At 34.7% G+C, this 17500-nt stretch overlaps 2 protein-coding genes across 2 annotated transcripts in view; both read right to left on the reverse strand.

The window, feature by feature from the left end:
- The window catches only part of LOC125038766 (protein MAK16 homolog), a 10613-nt gene extending 3328 nt beyond the window's left edge, over positions 1 to 7285 (reverse strand). The window contains exons 1-6 of the mRNA XM_047632352.1: positions 7165 to 7285; positions 3911 to 3957; positions 3635 to 3778; positions 2688 to 2870; positions 1494 to 1623; positions 1105 to 1320 (exon numbers count right to left, since the gene is read on the reverse strand). Of these exons, the coding sequence (XP_047488308.1) occupies positions 1105 to 1320; positions 1494 to 1623; positions 2688 to 2870; positions 3635 to 3778; positions 3911 to 3957; positions 7165 to 7182 (738 nt within the window). The 5' untranslated portion in view covers positions 7183 to 7285. The remainder of the gene's footprint in view (positions 1 to 1104; positions 1321 to 1493; positions 1624 to 2687; positions 2871 to 3634; positions 3779 to 3910; positions 3958 to 7164) is intronic.
- A 2910-nt stretch (positions 7286 to 10195) lies between these two features.
- Positions 10196 to 17500, reverse strand: part of LOC125038579 (DNA polymerase epsilon subunit 2-like) — a 7976-nt gene continuing 671 nt past the window's right edge. Inside the window, exons 2-12 of the mRNA XM_047632114.1 lie at positions 15913 to 16060; positions 15587 to 15759; positions 14942 to 15035; positions 14621 to 14765; positions 14326 to 14434; positions 13787 to 13928; positions 12274 to 12378; positions 11739 to 11869; positions 11149 to 11335; positions 10600 to 10776; positions 10196 to 10374 (exon numbers count right to left, since the gene is read on the reverse strand). Coding sequence (XP_047488070.1) covers positions 10282 to 10374; positions 10600 to 10776; positions 11149 to 11335; positions 11739 to 11869; positions 12274 to 12378; positions 13787 to 13928; positions 14326 to 14434; positions 14621 to 14765; positions 14942 to 15035; positions 15587 to 15759; positions 15913 to 16060 — 1504 coding nt within the window. The 3' untranslated portion in view covers positions 10196 to 10281. The remainder of the gene's footprint in view (positions 10375 to 10599; positions 10777 to 11148; positions 11336 to 11738; positions 11870 to 12273; positions 12379 to 13786; positions 13929 to 14325; positions 14435 to 14620; positions 14766 to 14941; positions 15036 to 15586; positions 15760 to 15912; positions 16061 to 17500) is intronic.

Genomic DNA, 17500 nt, shown 5'->3' on the forward strand with positions numbered 1-17500 from the left:
ACAGACATCACCCCCAAATATACAAACCTCCCTTTACACAGATGCCATTACAAACTTAACCCACCAAAATGTAAATTAACACTCAACACATGACCTACAATAAGGTCAAACCCTTACACAATGCTTACTCTCAATTTTAAAATGTTTCACCATAAAAATCAACAAGCATGCCATTAAAAAATTACATGAAGGGAGTACAAACACACCCTTATCATCATGCTCAACAACTCCCTCATCCCATCCCAGCACAACAAAATAATAGAAAGTAACAGACTACACTTCCATGTCATTTACATACAAAAGCACAAGACACCCTAATGGTTTTATAACTCTCCTGTACACCATTTTTGGCAAACACAAAGTATTAACAGGCAAGTAAGCCGGGCACATATGAATTATCATGTGCAGTGACAAGACTCCAGCATTTTTTGCATTTTGCCATTTTCGAATGTCTATATTTGTAATTTGATATGCTGTATCCAGATGGTAATAGATGGTTTTCTTTGCACAGACTTTATATCATCTCTCTAAGTGGTCCTTAATTCAGTGCAATAATAATAACCATAAAGAACATTTTGTTATTTGTCTCTTTTTTTTTTTAATATTAGGTATTCTGTAATACAACCTTGCTCAGCAGGGCAGGAATAAGATCTTGAACATGGAAATAGCATCCTCCTAGAGCTTCCAGCCATGGCTCATGGATGGTACATTCCACACTTATTCTTATAGGAAATAATGCATGATCCCCTTCCTACATACCCACCCTCCATGACGTAATGGTCTCATCATCCAGATCACAGGGGTTGATAAAGAAACAAAACAGTGAAGCAATCAAATAGATCTCACTAATTTTAAAAACACTATTACACCATCCAACTGACAGCACAATCATATCATTATTATATTCTAGGGCTTTTATGCATGGTAGTCTTTTAACCCAATCATGATGGGAAAAATTTTCACCACAGTGGTTGAGAATTGACAGTCTTAATCCACTCAGGATGGGATTTCCTTGCAAGTGTTACTAGAACTGCAATTTTGTTTTATCCTTTGTCCTAATAATAATAAATTAACAATAATCAAACTATAAATAAACAAACTTACCTCATCCTCATCATCATCATCATCATCTTCATCATCATCATCATCGTCGTCATCATTTACAACTTCCTTTTCCAACTGTCCTTCCACATCTTCATCGGTCTCCACCTCTTCTTCCTTATCCTCATCATACTCCACTTCATCAACGTCGCTTTCTACTTCTTCCCCATCAACTCTTACGTCAAAGGCTTCTTGTGGGAAGTTGTATATACGTTCATACTGCAAAGCAAAATAAATAAATAAAAGGTATGTGTATGAGTGTAGTCAAATACATACACGCACAAATACATATACCCACACACAATCATTCACACCCCCCCTGTTAGATGTTCTTGTTCTTCTCATCTCCCATTATACTGACATGACACAAAACTCCATGGGATCTTCCTTACCGTTCCTTCCTTGAGTCTCTGCAGAAGCTGTTTCTCAATAGCATTGTCAATCCTAGCAGCAACAAGAGCCTTCTCTTCACGTCTCTTCAATCGCACTTCCTGTTTCCGTCTCAATGGTACTAATTTTTTCCTGAAAGGGTCCAGTTATTTTAGTTATCTGTGAATAGTATATGATATTCATATGTGAATGAAAGAACAAATAAATATTATCCTACGCCTTCCAAGAAGCATAAATACCATGCTTTGATGAGAAAGTCTGTCTCATTGCAGAAATGTATGTCTTGCCATTTCATCCACAGTTTACATTCCTTCTGTGGACTACACAATATGGAGGCTGGAAGATTTTACATGAATTTAAGCCACAAATAGCACAAAGCTTATATTATTGTACAGGTCTGTATCAAAGCCACAAAACAGGACTTCAGAATTGCATATATGGTATGACGTAGCATGTTGTCCATACAACATCTGCCTGCAACATTCAAGCCAGCCCAAAAACATTGGGTTAATAATACTGATGATAGTGAGCATGATAATAATAACAATAATGACAAAGAAAAAGATATGTCATTGATCATAATTCTCATAAAATAAAATTTAAAAAATGATGACAATGATAATAGAATAGTAAACTACAATTACATATACACATTTACCTAGTAACTTCAAATCCCAATAAATAAAAGAATCAAAATCTCTATCATAAATTCCTGTCGTAAGTTTCTGTCAATATTTCCTTATAATAGTATCTTGGATTCCTAAATTTACTTCTCAATTTTTTTTTTTTCCCACTTTTCTCAGTTCATCTCTCTACTGCTGTAATTTCTGACCCTTAAAAGATGAAACAAGGCAATTGTTCTTCTCTGGTATATAGCATACTGGACAAAACACAATACAAGTCATCCTCAAAAAGGTGTACTATAAACATCAAAATTAGAATGATATGAGATGAAACAACTCTGTTAAATTTATTAATAAACATGTATTCATGTTTCAACTTTGTTAATTAGGAGTTAAATGTTACCTTGCTTACATACATCCTTTTGTTTCATATCAGCTATATCTTCTTTTATCTATTTTAACTTGTACTCGAACCAGCCTTCTTTATTCTGTGGCTTAAAATACATTCTCTGCAATAACTTATCATGGATACAAGCAGAAATCATACGTTATGTACACAACACTAGCACTTACTTCCTTCCTAATTTCAGCTTTCTCATACGAGTCAGATACTGTGTGATTTTCAGAAGCCTCTGTCTGCATTTTTGACGGAAATACTTCTTCCAGAACACCAGATTTTCGTCTATTTGTTGCAGAGCTTTGACAAAGTTCCGGGAAAGTTTGACCTTCTCCCACTGTCTTGCTGGGAATGGGCATCTGTAAAAATACAAACAGGGTAAGAAATCCACCCCATATGTATGCCATCTTCCACACATAGATTACTTTAATAACTTCCTGTTATACAGATTTTTTCTCTCCTTTCATCATGTAAAGTTACAGTTACTGTTAGCCTATTAACTGTGGTATATTTAGTGTCACGCAATGATAATCCTTTTAAGTGATTCCTAAGTTTGTTTTAGTGTTCATAAAGCATATTCAATAAAAATTATTAAAATAATTGAAGTTTAAGTATCTAATGTGCTGAAAGCTAAAAAAAAAATAGAGATAGTAATTGCCATTCAGCATAAAAGGAATAACACAGAAAGCATATTACACAGGTAATGCATAGAGCCAAATTTTTCTAGTATGAAACAGTAAATGTTCTTACATATAGCTGGAGTGGTGCATGTGTACAAGATCTTACTATATTTCTGTTAATATTCATCTACACCACAAAAGTCACCTATCTAAAGAATAACTAATGGAAGCAAAATATCAAAGTCCTTTTTTATCAAAATACAATAGTCAATACCCATTTTAAACTTTACTTTGTGAATCAAAAGACTGATATAAGTTAGCCTCATCTATAGAGAAAATGCAAATGCTGGTGTACTACATAAAAAAGGAAATATTCTTATATAAGACGTATATGTTAAGAACAATGTATAAATGAAATGTCACCCAAAGCTAAAAGAAACCAAGTACTTTGTTAAAAATTTAAAAGCAAACATTAAAATTAAGACTACTAGAGGAAATATCACCTTTCTGCTGTTCTCATATACAGATATATGATACCCTTTTCTTCTCTTACTGTAGCATACTGGCTGTTGGCAAGTGGGCAGGAACTTCTACTGCACAGCCCAGTCAAGTTGAATTCATTTCGGCAAAATTTTTGTGATAGAGTGCTGTGGATATACAATGTACAATATATGAATATTAATTACTGATGTGGGAAATAAAGTAGAATGAAATTTTTTTTTATTGCAGATATAAAACATCTCATCAATCAAATAAAACAACAAAAATGGGTTACTTACGAAATCTTAAAGGAACAAAATGACTTGTTGATGATGGTCCACACCACCTGAAGAAAAAGGAATAACATCAAGAAAGGAAAATATTATATATAACTAAATAAAAAATGCACACAAAACTCACAAGTCTGACTTTGCACTCCTTCATAAATCTAATGAGATAGTTCCATATATTTGAGAATTATGAGAATGTATATATATTTGAGAATGTAAATATAGGTGGAAAAAATAATCAGATGTGAATGAAAGTTATCAGTACAATTAATAATTAATTCCAAAATGGCAACATACACTACAAAGCATTCGGTTTCAGTCACAGCTGTAATGATTTTTCCATTCATGTATATCCTGTCTTAACTAAAGCAAGAAATTGTAGTCTATTCTGCAACTTTCTTATTTGTCATTCAGTTAATACTGGGAGGATGGTCAGCTTTCTTAACAGTGCAATTCTTTACCTACTGACATTGTGACATAGCCACTAGGGCACCAAATAAACCACATTATAGAGGAGCACTAATACTGCAAACATGAAAGATGATTTAGTTTTTCGGAACATCTATACCAATGGTATCTTAAACAGTTCTATGCTGAAGCTATACAGTTTTGCAGAGACTTCATAATGATTTTTCCTCTTTATAACTACAATGACTTGAGAGTTAAATATCACCCATAGAGGTGTGAATGCGAAATAATGACAATGAAATTTTGTCCCTAGCAGTTAATCACCTAGTATGAAACCAGACAAGATTATTTCCAGAACAAATAAAGGGTATGTTAGCCTTTACCGGAGCATCAAAGGCATGGGGATTAATGTGACTGCTTGACATCATCACTACAAGGTATGTTAATCCAATGACTACAGGTTTATGGACTGTCCCCTGTAGTTTTTTTGTGAATTTTGTTACATACAGATGGCTTCACATGAGCTCAGCCCTAGTAACCGCACCTGATTTCCCAAATCCTTGAATTTGTGGGAAAATGTGTTTTTCTTTCTAATACTGTTAATATTGACATTGCTATTATTCTTACTGATGTTATGGTTATTAAATTGTTATTAAAATATTAATAATATTAAAGATAATAAAATAATACAATGAAACCTTCAAAAAATCAAGGAAATGGGTAAACAGGAGAGATAAGTAAGACTAAAAACGGACTCCTTGGTGACTATGCATTTGTAGAGCCATCTATGTGTAAAGACGTTGGATGATCTTTTATTACTGTGAGCTGATTTGGTTAATCATAATACCAAACTTTATTTGCAAATCCCAAAGTAAATGACAATAAAAACTAAAACAAACAGCCATTTTTTTTGTATGAGTAACTTTTTTTTTTAATGCTATATTCCATGAGATTTAAAGGTGTACAGTATAGACATAGCAGTTTTGAATAGTGCAATATTGAACACAGCCAATATCTTGATTTGTTAGTCCCAATAGTAGGGGAGGGTATGAAGTATAGCAGGGAAATTGTAACACAAGCTGAAACAGAAAGATGGTAGAATAAAAATATATATGTAATACACCACAATAAAGACTTAAAATAAAAAATGTCTAAGAGCACAGCTGTCAAAAATCATGAAATTGCACTTGAGCAGATTATCATAAATAGCTGTAGCCATAAATATCTGTTCATAAAATATTCTAAAATATTATTATTATTATTTATAGAATATGTGAATTGTAAAACATTGAAGATCAGCCACTGATAGTTATGAAATCATCATTTTCAAAATAGCATGGTAAATACACAAATTAGTAAACATACTGTAATAATGTTATATATGGGGTCAGTACAGTAATTGAGACCACACAGTAAATATCTAGAGAGCTTAGAAAAATTAGGTCCAAGTTCAAATGCAAATGTGAATGCAGTGACATTTCACTTCCACCATGTTAGTTACACAATAGTGAATGGGAATATGTCACTTAGATAAAAGTTTACAACAGGGAAGCATCCATAAAAGAGTCAGTTCCCAAATTCAAACCTTCACACATATGAACATCATCCAAAAACACAAACAATAACAAAGATCACTGTATGAAATAAAAAGCTTCCTAACTCATTTTACCCCCAGTACTCCTACCAATTTTCATATTTTCTTAGCCAGTGTATTGTCTAATCCTGTAAATATTGTAAGCAACTTAAATAAATTGTTTGTGATATAAAATTTAAATGTTTATCATAGGCATATTTAAAAAATTGACTGATACAAAATTTAAATACTTATAGGCATATAAAATATATAATTTATTATAAAATATAGCAAGCATTGATCCTCTATATTTTAACCTTAATTTTCTTAAATCATATCAAATCATAAATGGACATTAACAAACAAAACTAAATGAAATTTGTAACTACAGCCACATACCCAAACACTAAGGTTGCATCTCTTACAAAATTTCCCAAACTCAAATGTAGCACCTGAACCAGAATTCAATAGTTTTTAGTTTCATACACTCCAATCTTGCAATTATTATTCCTAATCTCAATTATTCACCGTAATATTTGTGATCTGTTGTTGTTTTCCATCGCAGATGATGTAAGTGAAAGTATTAGTAAGTGTTTACGAAGTGACTAAACCCTCTCAGGCAAAGTCCCTATTACACCAGCCAATCCAGGGAATTCACAAACATCATAGTATGAACCAAAAACCTTCCCTGTACAGGTACTACATCTCCTACCCCTACCCTATTGCTGTATTTCCTTGTTGGAGGCTAAAACCCTGGACCACACCCATTCACAATGGACTCATCCTCTATGAAATATTTATCGCAACTAATTTTCTTAATTTCTGACACTATTCTTGGCCCGTGCAGATTATTTAATGTATCAGTGAGCGTAGTTTCTCCCTTTTTGTGAGGATAGCGTCATTATGTCTTATGATCAACTTGCACAATTTCCTTATTCTTATAGATGAAAAGTATCTTATTTCTGTTGTTTCGTCCATTTCATGCAAATTTTACCTCGTGCTATATAGGGAAATTCACTCTCCAGAACAAAACAGAATTATAACAATTATATATTTCGCATTCTACAAAATGTGCTTCAAACTTAACAATTGCATAATCTCAACAAACAATCGTATCTGATTCCCCACATAACATGCACTTTTTACGGGAAACAATATACTTAATTGTACTAACTTGGTTCCACTTATCTACGAAGCTGAAATTTTACTTATAACTTCTATATGAAAACAATAACTCTGAAACAATATTATACCATAGAAATAAGCAGAAACAGAAACTCACATCGTCACTCTGTTGCATTGTGGTGAATTCTGTGTAATTGCAGCGTTAAATACAAAATATGGAAAATATCGGCTGCGGGTCACACGTGTTGCCCTCAACGTGTTTACTATTGAGCCTTGAGTGGGGATACAGGTACAAAACTTTTTTTTTCTCTAATTCTATTTCGACTTTATGATAATATGTGTTTTTCTATTTTTCTTTATGATATCATATAAAGTTTGTTTCAGAGTTTTTTTTAAAGTATAATGGCATAAAAAGACCTAAATATTGTATACGTCCGTAGTATTCTTTGAATTTTTTTTCGAATGAATAAAACATATACTTGATAACAGGTGGGGGTAAAACAATGTTAGTTACTATTCACAAGTTGTAGTTGGTCAATTTCCTGTAATAGCGAAATATAATAAATGCAGAGACATAATATTAACAAGGGTTATATATCACAACCGGTATTTTTTCAGTTTTCATTAATGCGCAAATAAATATATATTTTAAAATCTCATCAAAATATCCTACATAGGGTGAAATGAATACATTACAAGGGGCGTAGACAGAGGGTCTGATATATCTACGAGAGATATCTTGAAAGAATTTCCCAACCCAGAGTCCAAGAAAATATTTAGACTTATTCTTTGTCCCAACCATTTTTTTGTTTTTTTCGGATCTTGCGGTTCCTTGAATGCTTACCATTAGAATATATGAGCTGAGTATATATGCAACTCCACATTAGTGAAATTTAAAAAAAATGGGTATTCTTGAGCTTGATTTTAAATGTGTTACCACTTTTTTCTCAAACTGCCATTTCATTTAAAAGTACGACAGTCAAGGAGAATATCTTTGTCGAGTAGATTGGAAAGGTTAAACCGTGGATCAGTAGTCAAAGGAAGGAGATAGATAAACTACCACAATAAAAAAAAAAAAAAAAAAATGTATAGATTACCTGGGACATCAATATTGCAAGGGTTTCACGATGTCTCATATGACTGAAACGTTTCACATATGGTTACAATTCCTTCATAAATTATTCAACTTACGGTACCAAAGTTAAAATCCTAAAAGGGTGTCCCTCCCCTTCACCCGCTGAACCACAGCATCAGTACATTCCCTGATTATACCTATTTCTATTAGCATGTGGGAGTAATCATATAATCGCATATATATATGACTCTATTTGGTGGTGGACTCATGTACCCATGAGAAACTAGCCTGCGGGATTTTTGACGTGTAATTTAGCTGGAATCAAGAGTGATGGGGTTCACATAATGGGCTGTCTTGTTATATTCCTTGTAAAAGTAAATCAGTGAAATAGTTATATACCCTGTCCTGTAAAGGTCATGTGGTTCGGTCATATGATATTCCTGAAGAAACAGACATGATAAAATAGTTATATATCCTGTCCCGCGAGATTCTCTTTCATCAAATAGATACAGTATCTTGGGTGTGAGTCATAAAAGTTGATACTAGATAAGTCGGTCAGCATCTTGCAAGATGTCTTTATAGCAACCTTCTCCTGCCTTTGTCTCAGTGCAAGAGGTGCAAGAATGGGGACCCTCGGTAAGGAGCTCAAGATCAAATTACCGCTGTATTTAGTGGAGGTTTCGTTCTTATTACAGAAAATATTTCTTTAAAAAAATCAGTTCTCTAACGGAATTTATCAATGTTATAGTTACCCCTTAATACTACCTCGTTTTCTTTTATAGATTTCGATGGGTAACTATAATCTATCTGATTATTTCCCCTTCCCCCACCAGTTATTCTGGTTTGCATTGTATTTTTTTCCTATCACATTTCTTGTATGAATCGTCAAATTTCATTTATAATCAGAGGTGGGACGTAAAACCCACAAGGTAGTTTCGTCATGCAAATTTAAGTGTGACACCACAAGCTCCACAAGGCAAAGGCATATATAAATCTGTACCATCAGATACTGATATGCATTTTTTTTTTTCAAATTACCTTTATAAACCATTATATAAGGTTCATCTACAAGCAAATCAATTACAAAAATATTTGCCGTATATTCTCAACAATATCTACAAGCATGGTCAGAATTAAATGCTTTAATTATGGTTATAACGTGGTATAATCATCTAGTGTTGGGCAAAATAAATAAATAAAATAGATAGTTAATCAACCAATAGTATGAACCGTATTTATGTAGACAAATGTAGAAAAGGTATCATTGAGAATGAATATCTTCACAATACAAAAGATGTATTTAATGTTTTAAACATATCTCTTGTATTATGAAAATATTCATTCTCATTCATATCTTTTCTAAATATGACCAATAGTAGTTTTGTTATGCACATACAAGTAGGATACCAAAATTACCTCTGTATAGTCACATACTATGGTACAGGGATTGAGGAAAAGAAAGCTTCCCTTCTTTAACTCCATTTTCTCTGTCTGTGAACTGTGAACTTAATGTTTAAATGTTGAAAAGCTCATCAAAACTTGTCAATCAACGAAAATCACAAAGAACAGCTCAGCCATGCAAAGCACAAGAAAGGTTCTTGAATCCTTATACATTTCTCTTCACTGTGGTTCTATCTATTTGTAGTATTCTTGAATTCAAAACATATTGTGAGATTTGGTCAGTTTATATATTTTTTTCTTATAACTCAGTCTCGCACCTTACTCTGTACTTCTTATTTTGGTCACTTCTAGAAGTCATAGAAGACTATGGAAAGTTAATGTAGGGTAGATATATTTGTTTCTTTGTGTTTATTTCTTCTTTATCCACTTACTCTGACTCAAATCTGTTTTGGTGTTTCTCTTGCAACTGACAGTAAAGCATTTAATCATTTTTGCTCCCATTGCTGTGTATGTACTTACCTCCATTTATATTCATTCTATGAGCCATATATGCCCAGCTTTTAGTCGCGCACACACACACACACACACACACACACACACACACACACACACACACACACACACACACACACACACACACACACACACACACACACAAAAAAAAAAAAAAAAAAAAAAAAAAAAAAAAAAAAAAAAGGATTCTTTAAGATAGTTTTTTTTTTCCAGTATTTATTTAAATATACAATTTCTTCTACAATTAGTGATATAAACTTTTCTTAAAATTAGGAAAAGGATTTCCTACATATCCTCATCTCCAATTTGGCTGTCCTCCACTTGTCTGGAAGCAGGCATGTATACCTTGAAGGAGAAGTCTGTCTTTGAAAATGAACCCTGCAATAGAAAAATAAACAATGATGTAAAGATTGCATAGCAATGGCAGTACTTTTTACTAAAATCTGTAAATCTGAAGTTGATAAACTATTGCAATTATGAAACAGTGGGATGAAATGTTAAAACATAATTTAAATAAAGTCAAAGAACTTGATTCAATTAAAATGTTCTATTTAAATTTGCACAAACCTTTCTATATGTACTATGCAATAAAATAATACTAACTGGATTCATAACAATGCACTGATTTTGTACTGTAGTGAAGGCATCTCCCTTATCAGCTGTAATAATGAGGTCTGGAGTGGGATGCAATGCAAGGCAGTGGTCTAGCCCCCAGTATACAGGCACGACATGAAGAGGCAACGGGGCAAGATGAGCTTGGCAGACCATAGTCTTTGCAAACTAGAAAGAGACAAAGAATAAAGAAAAAGTTAATGGCAATTGATTGTATTTTACTGATAATATACAATTGACAATTTATCCATGTAGGGAAACAGATACAAATATTTCAGTCTGTTTCACCTGATTATAACAATTATATATAAATCACTTGAAAATTCATGAAACATTAATGGAATTGCAGACTAACATAATCTATATTTTTCTTCTTATACATTCTTAAAAATCCAAATAGCAGAAACTCTTGCAAAAGCAGATAAACAGTGATATCTCTTTAGTAATTCAACATGAAGTAATATATCTTTGTTAAATTTTGTTCCCTCGTCTGTGACATGTTCAGTGTAGTTAATAACTTAAAAAAATAGTATGACTTACATGAGCAGGAATATCATCTGAGTTATTTGGAAAATAAACACAGTTGCGGCACATTTTAGCTACAATGTTCTCTCGGAAGATAACAATCTCTTGTGTGCAGTATAGGAGACGGCATGGGTTGCTCACAAATTCTGCATTTGACACTTTCCGTCTGATTCCATCTGTTACATAGTTAGGTAAGGGAGGTCTGGAAACAAAGGTACAATAAATATAATTAATAATGTTCACCTATTTATTTAAGCCAATTAATAACTGCAAAATGAATACCAAATTATGCCATATAACCATATAAAAAATTATATATTCACACCATTAGGTGAAAATAAAGCCCAGATTTTTCTACAACTAACATATAAATGAGTGTCACAAAATTGAAATACAGTATGCAGTGCCTACAGCACTGCATACTGTATTTTTTCTTTTGCCTGATGCTGAAGTTTTAACAGCAAAAAATATTAAAAATATATATTACCTATTCTAATCTTTTTACCAATAAGTTACAGCATAATCTCACCACAAGGACGTTTAGTAAAATTATCAACATATTGAAAGCTGGATGCATTAACCGGAGTAATTTTATTCTAAGATACCTTGGGAATATGTTACTTGGGCCAGGGTCACTCGGCCCAGGCACAAATATAAACTTGGAATTGGTCTGCAGATCTGGGAATTCAGCAATAAGGTCACCCAATGCAGACAGTGCTTGACGAACATCTGTAGCCTGAAAGGTTTCATAAGATAACATTGGCAAGAAAAGCATTAGGATATCTTAGGGTAGAGGGATAATCTAACACTCATAGAGGAAAGTGGGATATTTCATACATATCAATAAATGAGCCAGGCTTCTAAACTACACTTGCCGATGCTTTGTAGTTAACTTTTGGACATAAAGACAGAATTCATCATTAATATTATATCTAAATTTATTTATCAATTTACTGTTTTGTAAGTGTCTGTTTGGGAGTGGGGGTTGCAAGTTAAATACCAGCCTGCATGATTGCATGTGTGTGTGCATATGTGTGTATGTGGGGGGGGTGGTATGGGTGTACAGGTGTGTAGGCATCCTGATACCAAGTGCCACAAATGATGATGTATATATCATACACACAGAAAATATTCACTAACCTGCTGAGATCCATGGCAAGCTGATAAGAAATTACCACAAAATATAAATGCTGTTGGTGGAAACTGTGCATAGCCAGTGAAAAGTGTTCTCAACTTTTCCATTACCTAATTTGGATAAAAAAGAAAAAAAAAGTTAAGAAAATAGAAAATGAAACAATTACAACCAAAATTAATATAATTAATTCTGGGTTTGTTTGTGCCAGTAAAGCTGCTTAGAACAGTGGCACTCACAGCTGTAAACACAAGTCAACTTCATATTCCCTCTTTACTTCATTTTCTTTTTGTTGGTCATGATTATTTTTTGCTCTCCCATAAAACTAAATTACTTCTATTATGAGGTCTTATGGACAAAATGCTACAATTTCAATCTATCACAACATTTATAAAGCCTGTCATATGGGTAATATAAATCTATCAATATGATGAAATACAACAATATGACTAATATAAAAGTAGTTCTAATATATAAAATATATATATATATATATATATATATATATATATATATATATATATATATATATATATACAACAAATTAACAAAAGAGAGCAAGAAAGGATGTGACATGTCCTGTCCCACTTGCTCATTCTAAGAGAAAACCTTTCTGGAGCAACACAAAGCTGGTGCAGTGTTTATTCCATGGGAGGGAGGGACAGGGGAAGAAAGGGAGGGAGGGAGGGAGGGAGGGAGGGAGGGAGGGAGGGAGCAAGAGAGGGAGGAAGGGAGGGAGGGAGGGAGGGAGGGAGGGAGCAAGAGAGGGAGGAAGGGAGGGAGGGAGGGAGGAAGGGAGGAGGGAGGGAGGGAGGGAGGGAGGGAGGGAGGGAGGGAGGGAGGGAGGGAGGGAGGAAGAGAGGGAGCAAGAGAGGGAGCAAGAGAGGGAGGAAGGGAGGGAGGAAGGGAGGGAGGGAGGGAGGGAGGGAGGGAGGGAGGGAGGGAGGGAGGGAGGGAGGGAGAGAGGGAGAGAGGGAGAGGGAGAGTGAGAGAGAGAGAGAGAGAGAGAGAGAGAGAGAGAGAGAGAGAGAGAGAGAGAGAGAGAGAGAGAGGGAGGGAGGGAGGGAGGGAGGGAGGGAGGAAGGGAGGAAGGAGGAGAGAGAGAGAGAGAGAGAGAGAGAGAGAGAGAGAGAGAGAGAGAGAGAGAGAGAGAGAGAGAGAGAGAGAGAGAGAGAGAGAGAGAGAGAGAGAGAGAGAGAGAGAGAGAGAGAGAGAGAGAGAGAGAGAAAGAGAGCGAGAGAGAGAGCGAGAGAGAGAGCGAGAGAGAGAGCGAGAGAGAGAGCGAGAGAGAGAGCGAGAGAGAGAGCGAGAGCGAGAGCGAGAGCGAGAGAGAGAGAGAGAGAGAGAGAGAGAGAGAAAGGAAGGGGGCAATCAGGCAGGCCTGAACAGGATGAGGATAGGGTAATTAATTGGGTCATAATCTGGGATCATGAAATCAAACTGGGTCATAATAAAATGAGTTTGAAAAACTGCATAAAATAACTAGTAAGCAGCGTGTATTCTTATAAAAAAGACACACACCTTTATCTTATCCAACCAAAGATCTGACAGCACCACAAACATAGCCTCTTGGTTCTCCTGTTCTGCTTGCTGTAGCTTGAGAACATTTTTTGCGCAAACATTTCCTTGGCCTCCAAAGTAGTTCACATTCCCCAAAAGTGCTCTATAGGTAACAAAAGACACTGCTTAGTCAACAAAAATGATGAATATGGTTACTGAAAAAAATGTAGAAAAGGCATAAATGAGAATAACATTACAAAGCATGAGATGTAACTAACAGGCTTTGATTTAAATCTTCATCAGATGATTTGAAATGCATCAGTTTTATCTCTTGCTTAATGAAGTTATTCATTCTCATTTATGTCATAAATGTTTATAGATTAGTTTTAATTATCAATCCTCATGGTAAAAATGCATATTTTGTATTGCAATTAATAAACACCATGATACTAATATATGACTATGTCAGGAAAAAATTGTGTTCTCTTTTTACAGTACACTAAACATAAAAAGGTTTACATTTTTACTGTAAGCCATAACATAATTTTACAATAACTCACCTTGTTGAGTTTGGTGTTTCAGGAGGAGGGAGGCCCACAGCATTGGCTTGTAGTACACCATCTTCATACCAACCCTCCACCAGGACAAAACAGTTTTGAGTAAACAAACCTAGGAATAATAATAACTATAAGTACTCTCTTGCGGGAGAAAACAATACGTATTTTCTGAGGTGATATAATGACAAGGAATAGGACAGGGCAGTTCAAACATTTCATTAAAGCAAGCACAGTAATGCTGGCAATATACTTTAATGTGAAGCCTGACTAGCCTGTGACGAGTTTACACAGAACATACCCGTGTGAAACTTGGAGTTAGTCAGGTTAAGAGTCACAGCTCCTGTGTCATCCTCCAAATGATGCTGGCCCTCCACTAACTGAGTTAACAGGCCTAATACCACTACATCATCCTGCCGACTGCTTGATCCTAACAGGAACTCAACCTAGTATCATTAAATGAAAGATATAATGTCATGGGAGTCCTGGTACCTTTACATTTCTTGAAACTGGAAAGAGTATGTTCAATAGTTTAAATAATAGTTATAAAAATTATAGTTCATATATCAATCAGAATTAACAATAATTCACCACTTATAATTTTACTTTTCCAATACTCTACCTTCATCAGACCAAATCTCTTATCCTCATTGGCACCCACTGAAGTACGGCGAAAAAGCTCATGGTTGCATGTACGTTGATATACCATGGTGTACCTAATCATTCATTGAAATCAAGAATGCTTGAATGTTTGCTTCTCTAAAGACAAACTAATATAAATTCTATCAGGAATGGGGAATTAATTAACAGAAAGGAAAACTATATATACTACTATATAACTTATTAGGATTTAGGTTTTAACAATAAATAAAATAGAAAAGGAGGTAAACAGGGGAAATGAGTCAATCTTTACTCATTGCAAATATGAAGCACATTCATTAACATATTTCCTCAATATAATTGTGTTTAATACCATCCCAGTCATTCATTATCAGATGTCTATTTACTTAAACAGCTAAATCTAAAAGGAATAAAAATCTTCCTGACTTCTAGAGTTAGAGTAGACTCCTCATTATAAGAGTAAAAATAAAAATGAATCATATCAATTGTATTATTTAATGAGTTGAGTCTGACTTGAATGTGACATTTTTGTATTCCTCTTTTGACTTAGCTGAGTCTCAATACACATTACTGATTTGTATCTCTGTTCAAATGAAAATATATCATTAATCACATATCTACAGTGCCATAATTTGTAAACCAATACCTGTCTCTAAAGAGTGTTGCCTTATCTGGTGCATCCCCATGAAGATTCCTTGCAACAGTGGGTGCTAGCATGAATTTTCGTCTCTCAATATGGTACATTAACTTTGGAACTTTGAAGATGTCAATTATTTGAAGAAGGTTTTCCATATCATCGTTTTCTGATGCACTAACATCCTGAAAAAGAAATCAAATCATAAGTTCCTGTAGTAGTAAACTCTGTGAACAGATTTATTATTCACTCACTTTTTACATGTATCACTTCATTTGTAAATCTTTAGACAATTACCTTTTCACATTATCACAACAAACAAAAAGAAAATATCTTACCTGAGCCGCCTTATGAATAGCATCCTTTGATATCATCGTGGAATTAATGGGTAGCTTTTGAACGGCCTCCACAACTTTTTCGATCCATTCTTCGTGTTCGTCTTTTGGAAGCGGCTCCAGAAGTTCGCACAGGTACTTGGCTCCATCACTGAAAGGCATTATCGTAATGTATAGTCAAATAAAAAGTCAATCATTTTGGTCTAGACTGAAATATTCATTGGAATTTTTTTTTTTTTTTTATATAAAATATACAATAAAAGATTAGTGGTTCTCACTATCATGTTGGTATATTTGGCACACACAGTATTTCTTTACAGTCCCCAACTCCACGTCACAAAATTTGGTTAATGTTACCAAGGGCAACACACAGAAATAGAGAAAAACGGACACTGCCATCTTATACAACATAGTAAATAGAGTAAAAAGATATATAAGTACACCTGCAGCGGCCTCATATTTCCCAAGAAATGACGAAAATAGCGGCAACACCCTCACACAGCCAGAGGTCTTAATCTCGTGTTTCCTTTAAGTAGGCACAAAGTGTTAACAAAGGGGGGTACAGGGGGGGAGGTTGCCCCCCAATCTATGGAATAAATAGAAGGTAGGAAAGAGTAGGTTTGGATTTTGGCTTCGCATGATACCCTGGTTTTTGGACTTCGTCTCTGGAGGGTGTGTCGCTCTCAGTAACAAATACCCAAAATTCATTCAACAGTCTAAATTGCCGTGACTGGGCACGCCTCTCACGCACTGCCCGAGGGGAGGGTTGATGGGTGCCCGAGCTGTCTCTTCCATGAAAAGTCATAGATCCACTGACATTGAATAAGCCCTTGTCTTTTTTCCAGTCATTATGTTTGATTCTAATTTTTGACTAACTGTTATTTCTTCTTTTTAATTCCTATCACTCTGCTTAATATTACATGTCAATAATTTTACAGTTAATTAGTTATTTGGGTTTTAATTTCATGTCTCTAGGCTTACTTAGGCCATTTGAATTTATTGCATTTATTATAATTATCATTTGAATTTATTGCACTATTGAATTTAATGCAAATTTATCTAAGGCAGACTTACCTACTTTTAATGCCTATCAATACTTTTTATTAATTAATAGTAATTATACTATTTATGACCTTATTCATACAATTCATCAATTGGACAATATGTAGTATAAGGTAGTGGCAGAGTTGGGTAATAAAACCTACATGAAATGATAGAACAATACAAACCAAGACAAAGTTCCTCTATGGCAATATGTGTGCCAATGCTTCCCAAGATCCCCCAATTTTGGCTAAATCACTCATCTTGTTTACACTGCGAGGGGGAATTCTGAAGGCCTATACTACCACGGGGGTCTAGGGGGGACGTATATATTACCACAGGGGTCCAGGAAGCAGAGCCCCCTGGCTAGGGAATATAAACCACGGTGTCAGGTGAGGTTGGATGTTGGGTTGGGACGTTTCGCTTAACAACCGCGGGGGTCGTGTTTTACCCCATGATTTCCCTGATATACTTCATGCCCTGCCATCGGGACTACCAAATCAAGATTGTCGATAGAGATGGGGATCTTGTCTCCTCAACGATGCATTTG

The sequence above is a fragment of the Penaeus chinensis genome, chromosome 25 (genome assembly GCF_019202785.1).
Source record: "Penaeus chinensis breed Huanghai No. 1 chromosome 25, ASM1920278v2, whole genome shotgun sequence".
Classification (NCBI taxonomy): Eukaryota; Metazoa; Arthropoda; class Malacostraca; order Decapoda; family Penaeidae; genus Penaeus; species Penaeus chinensis.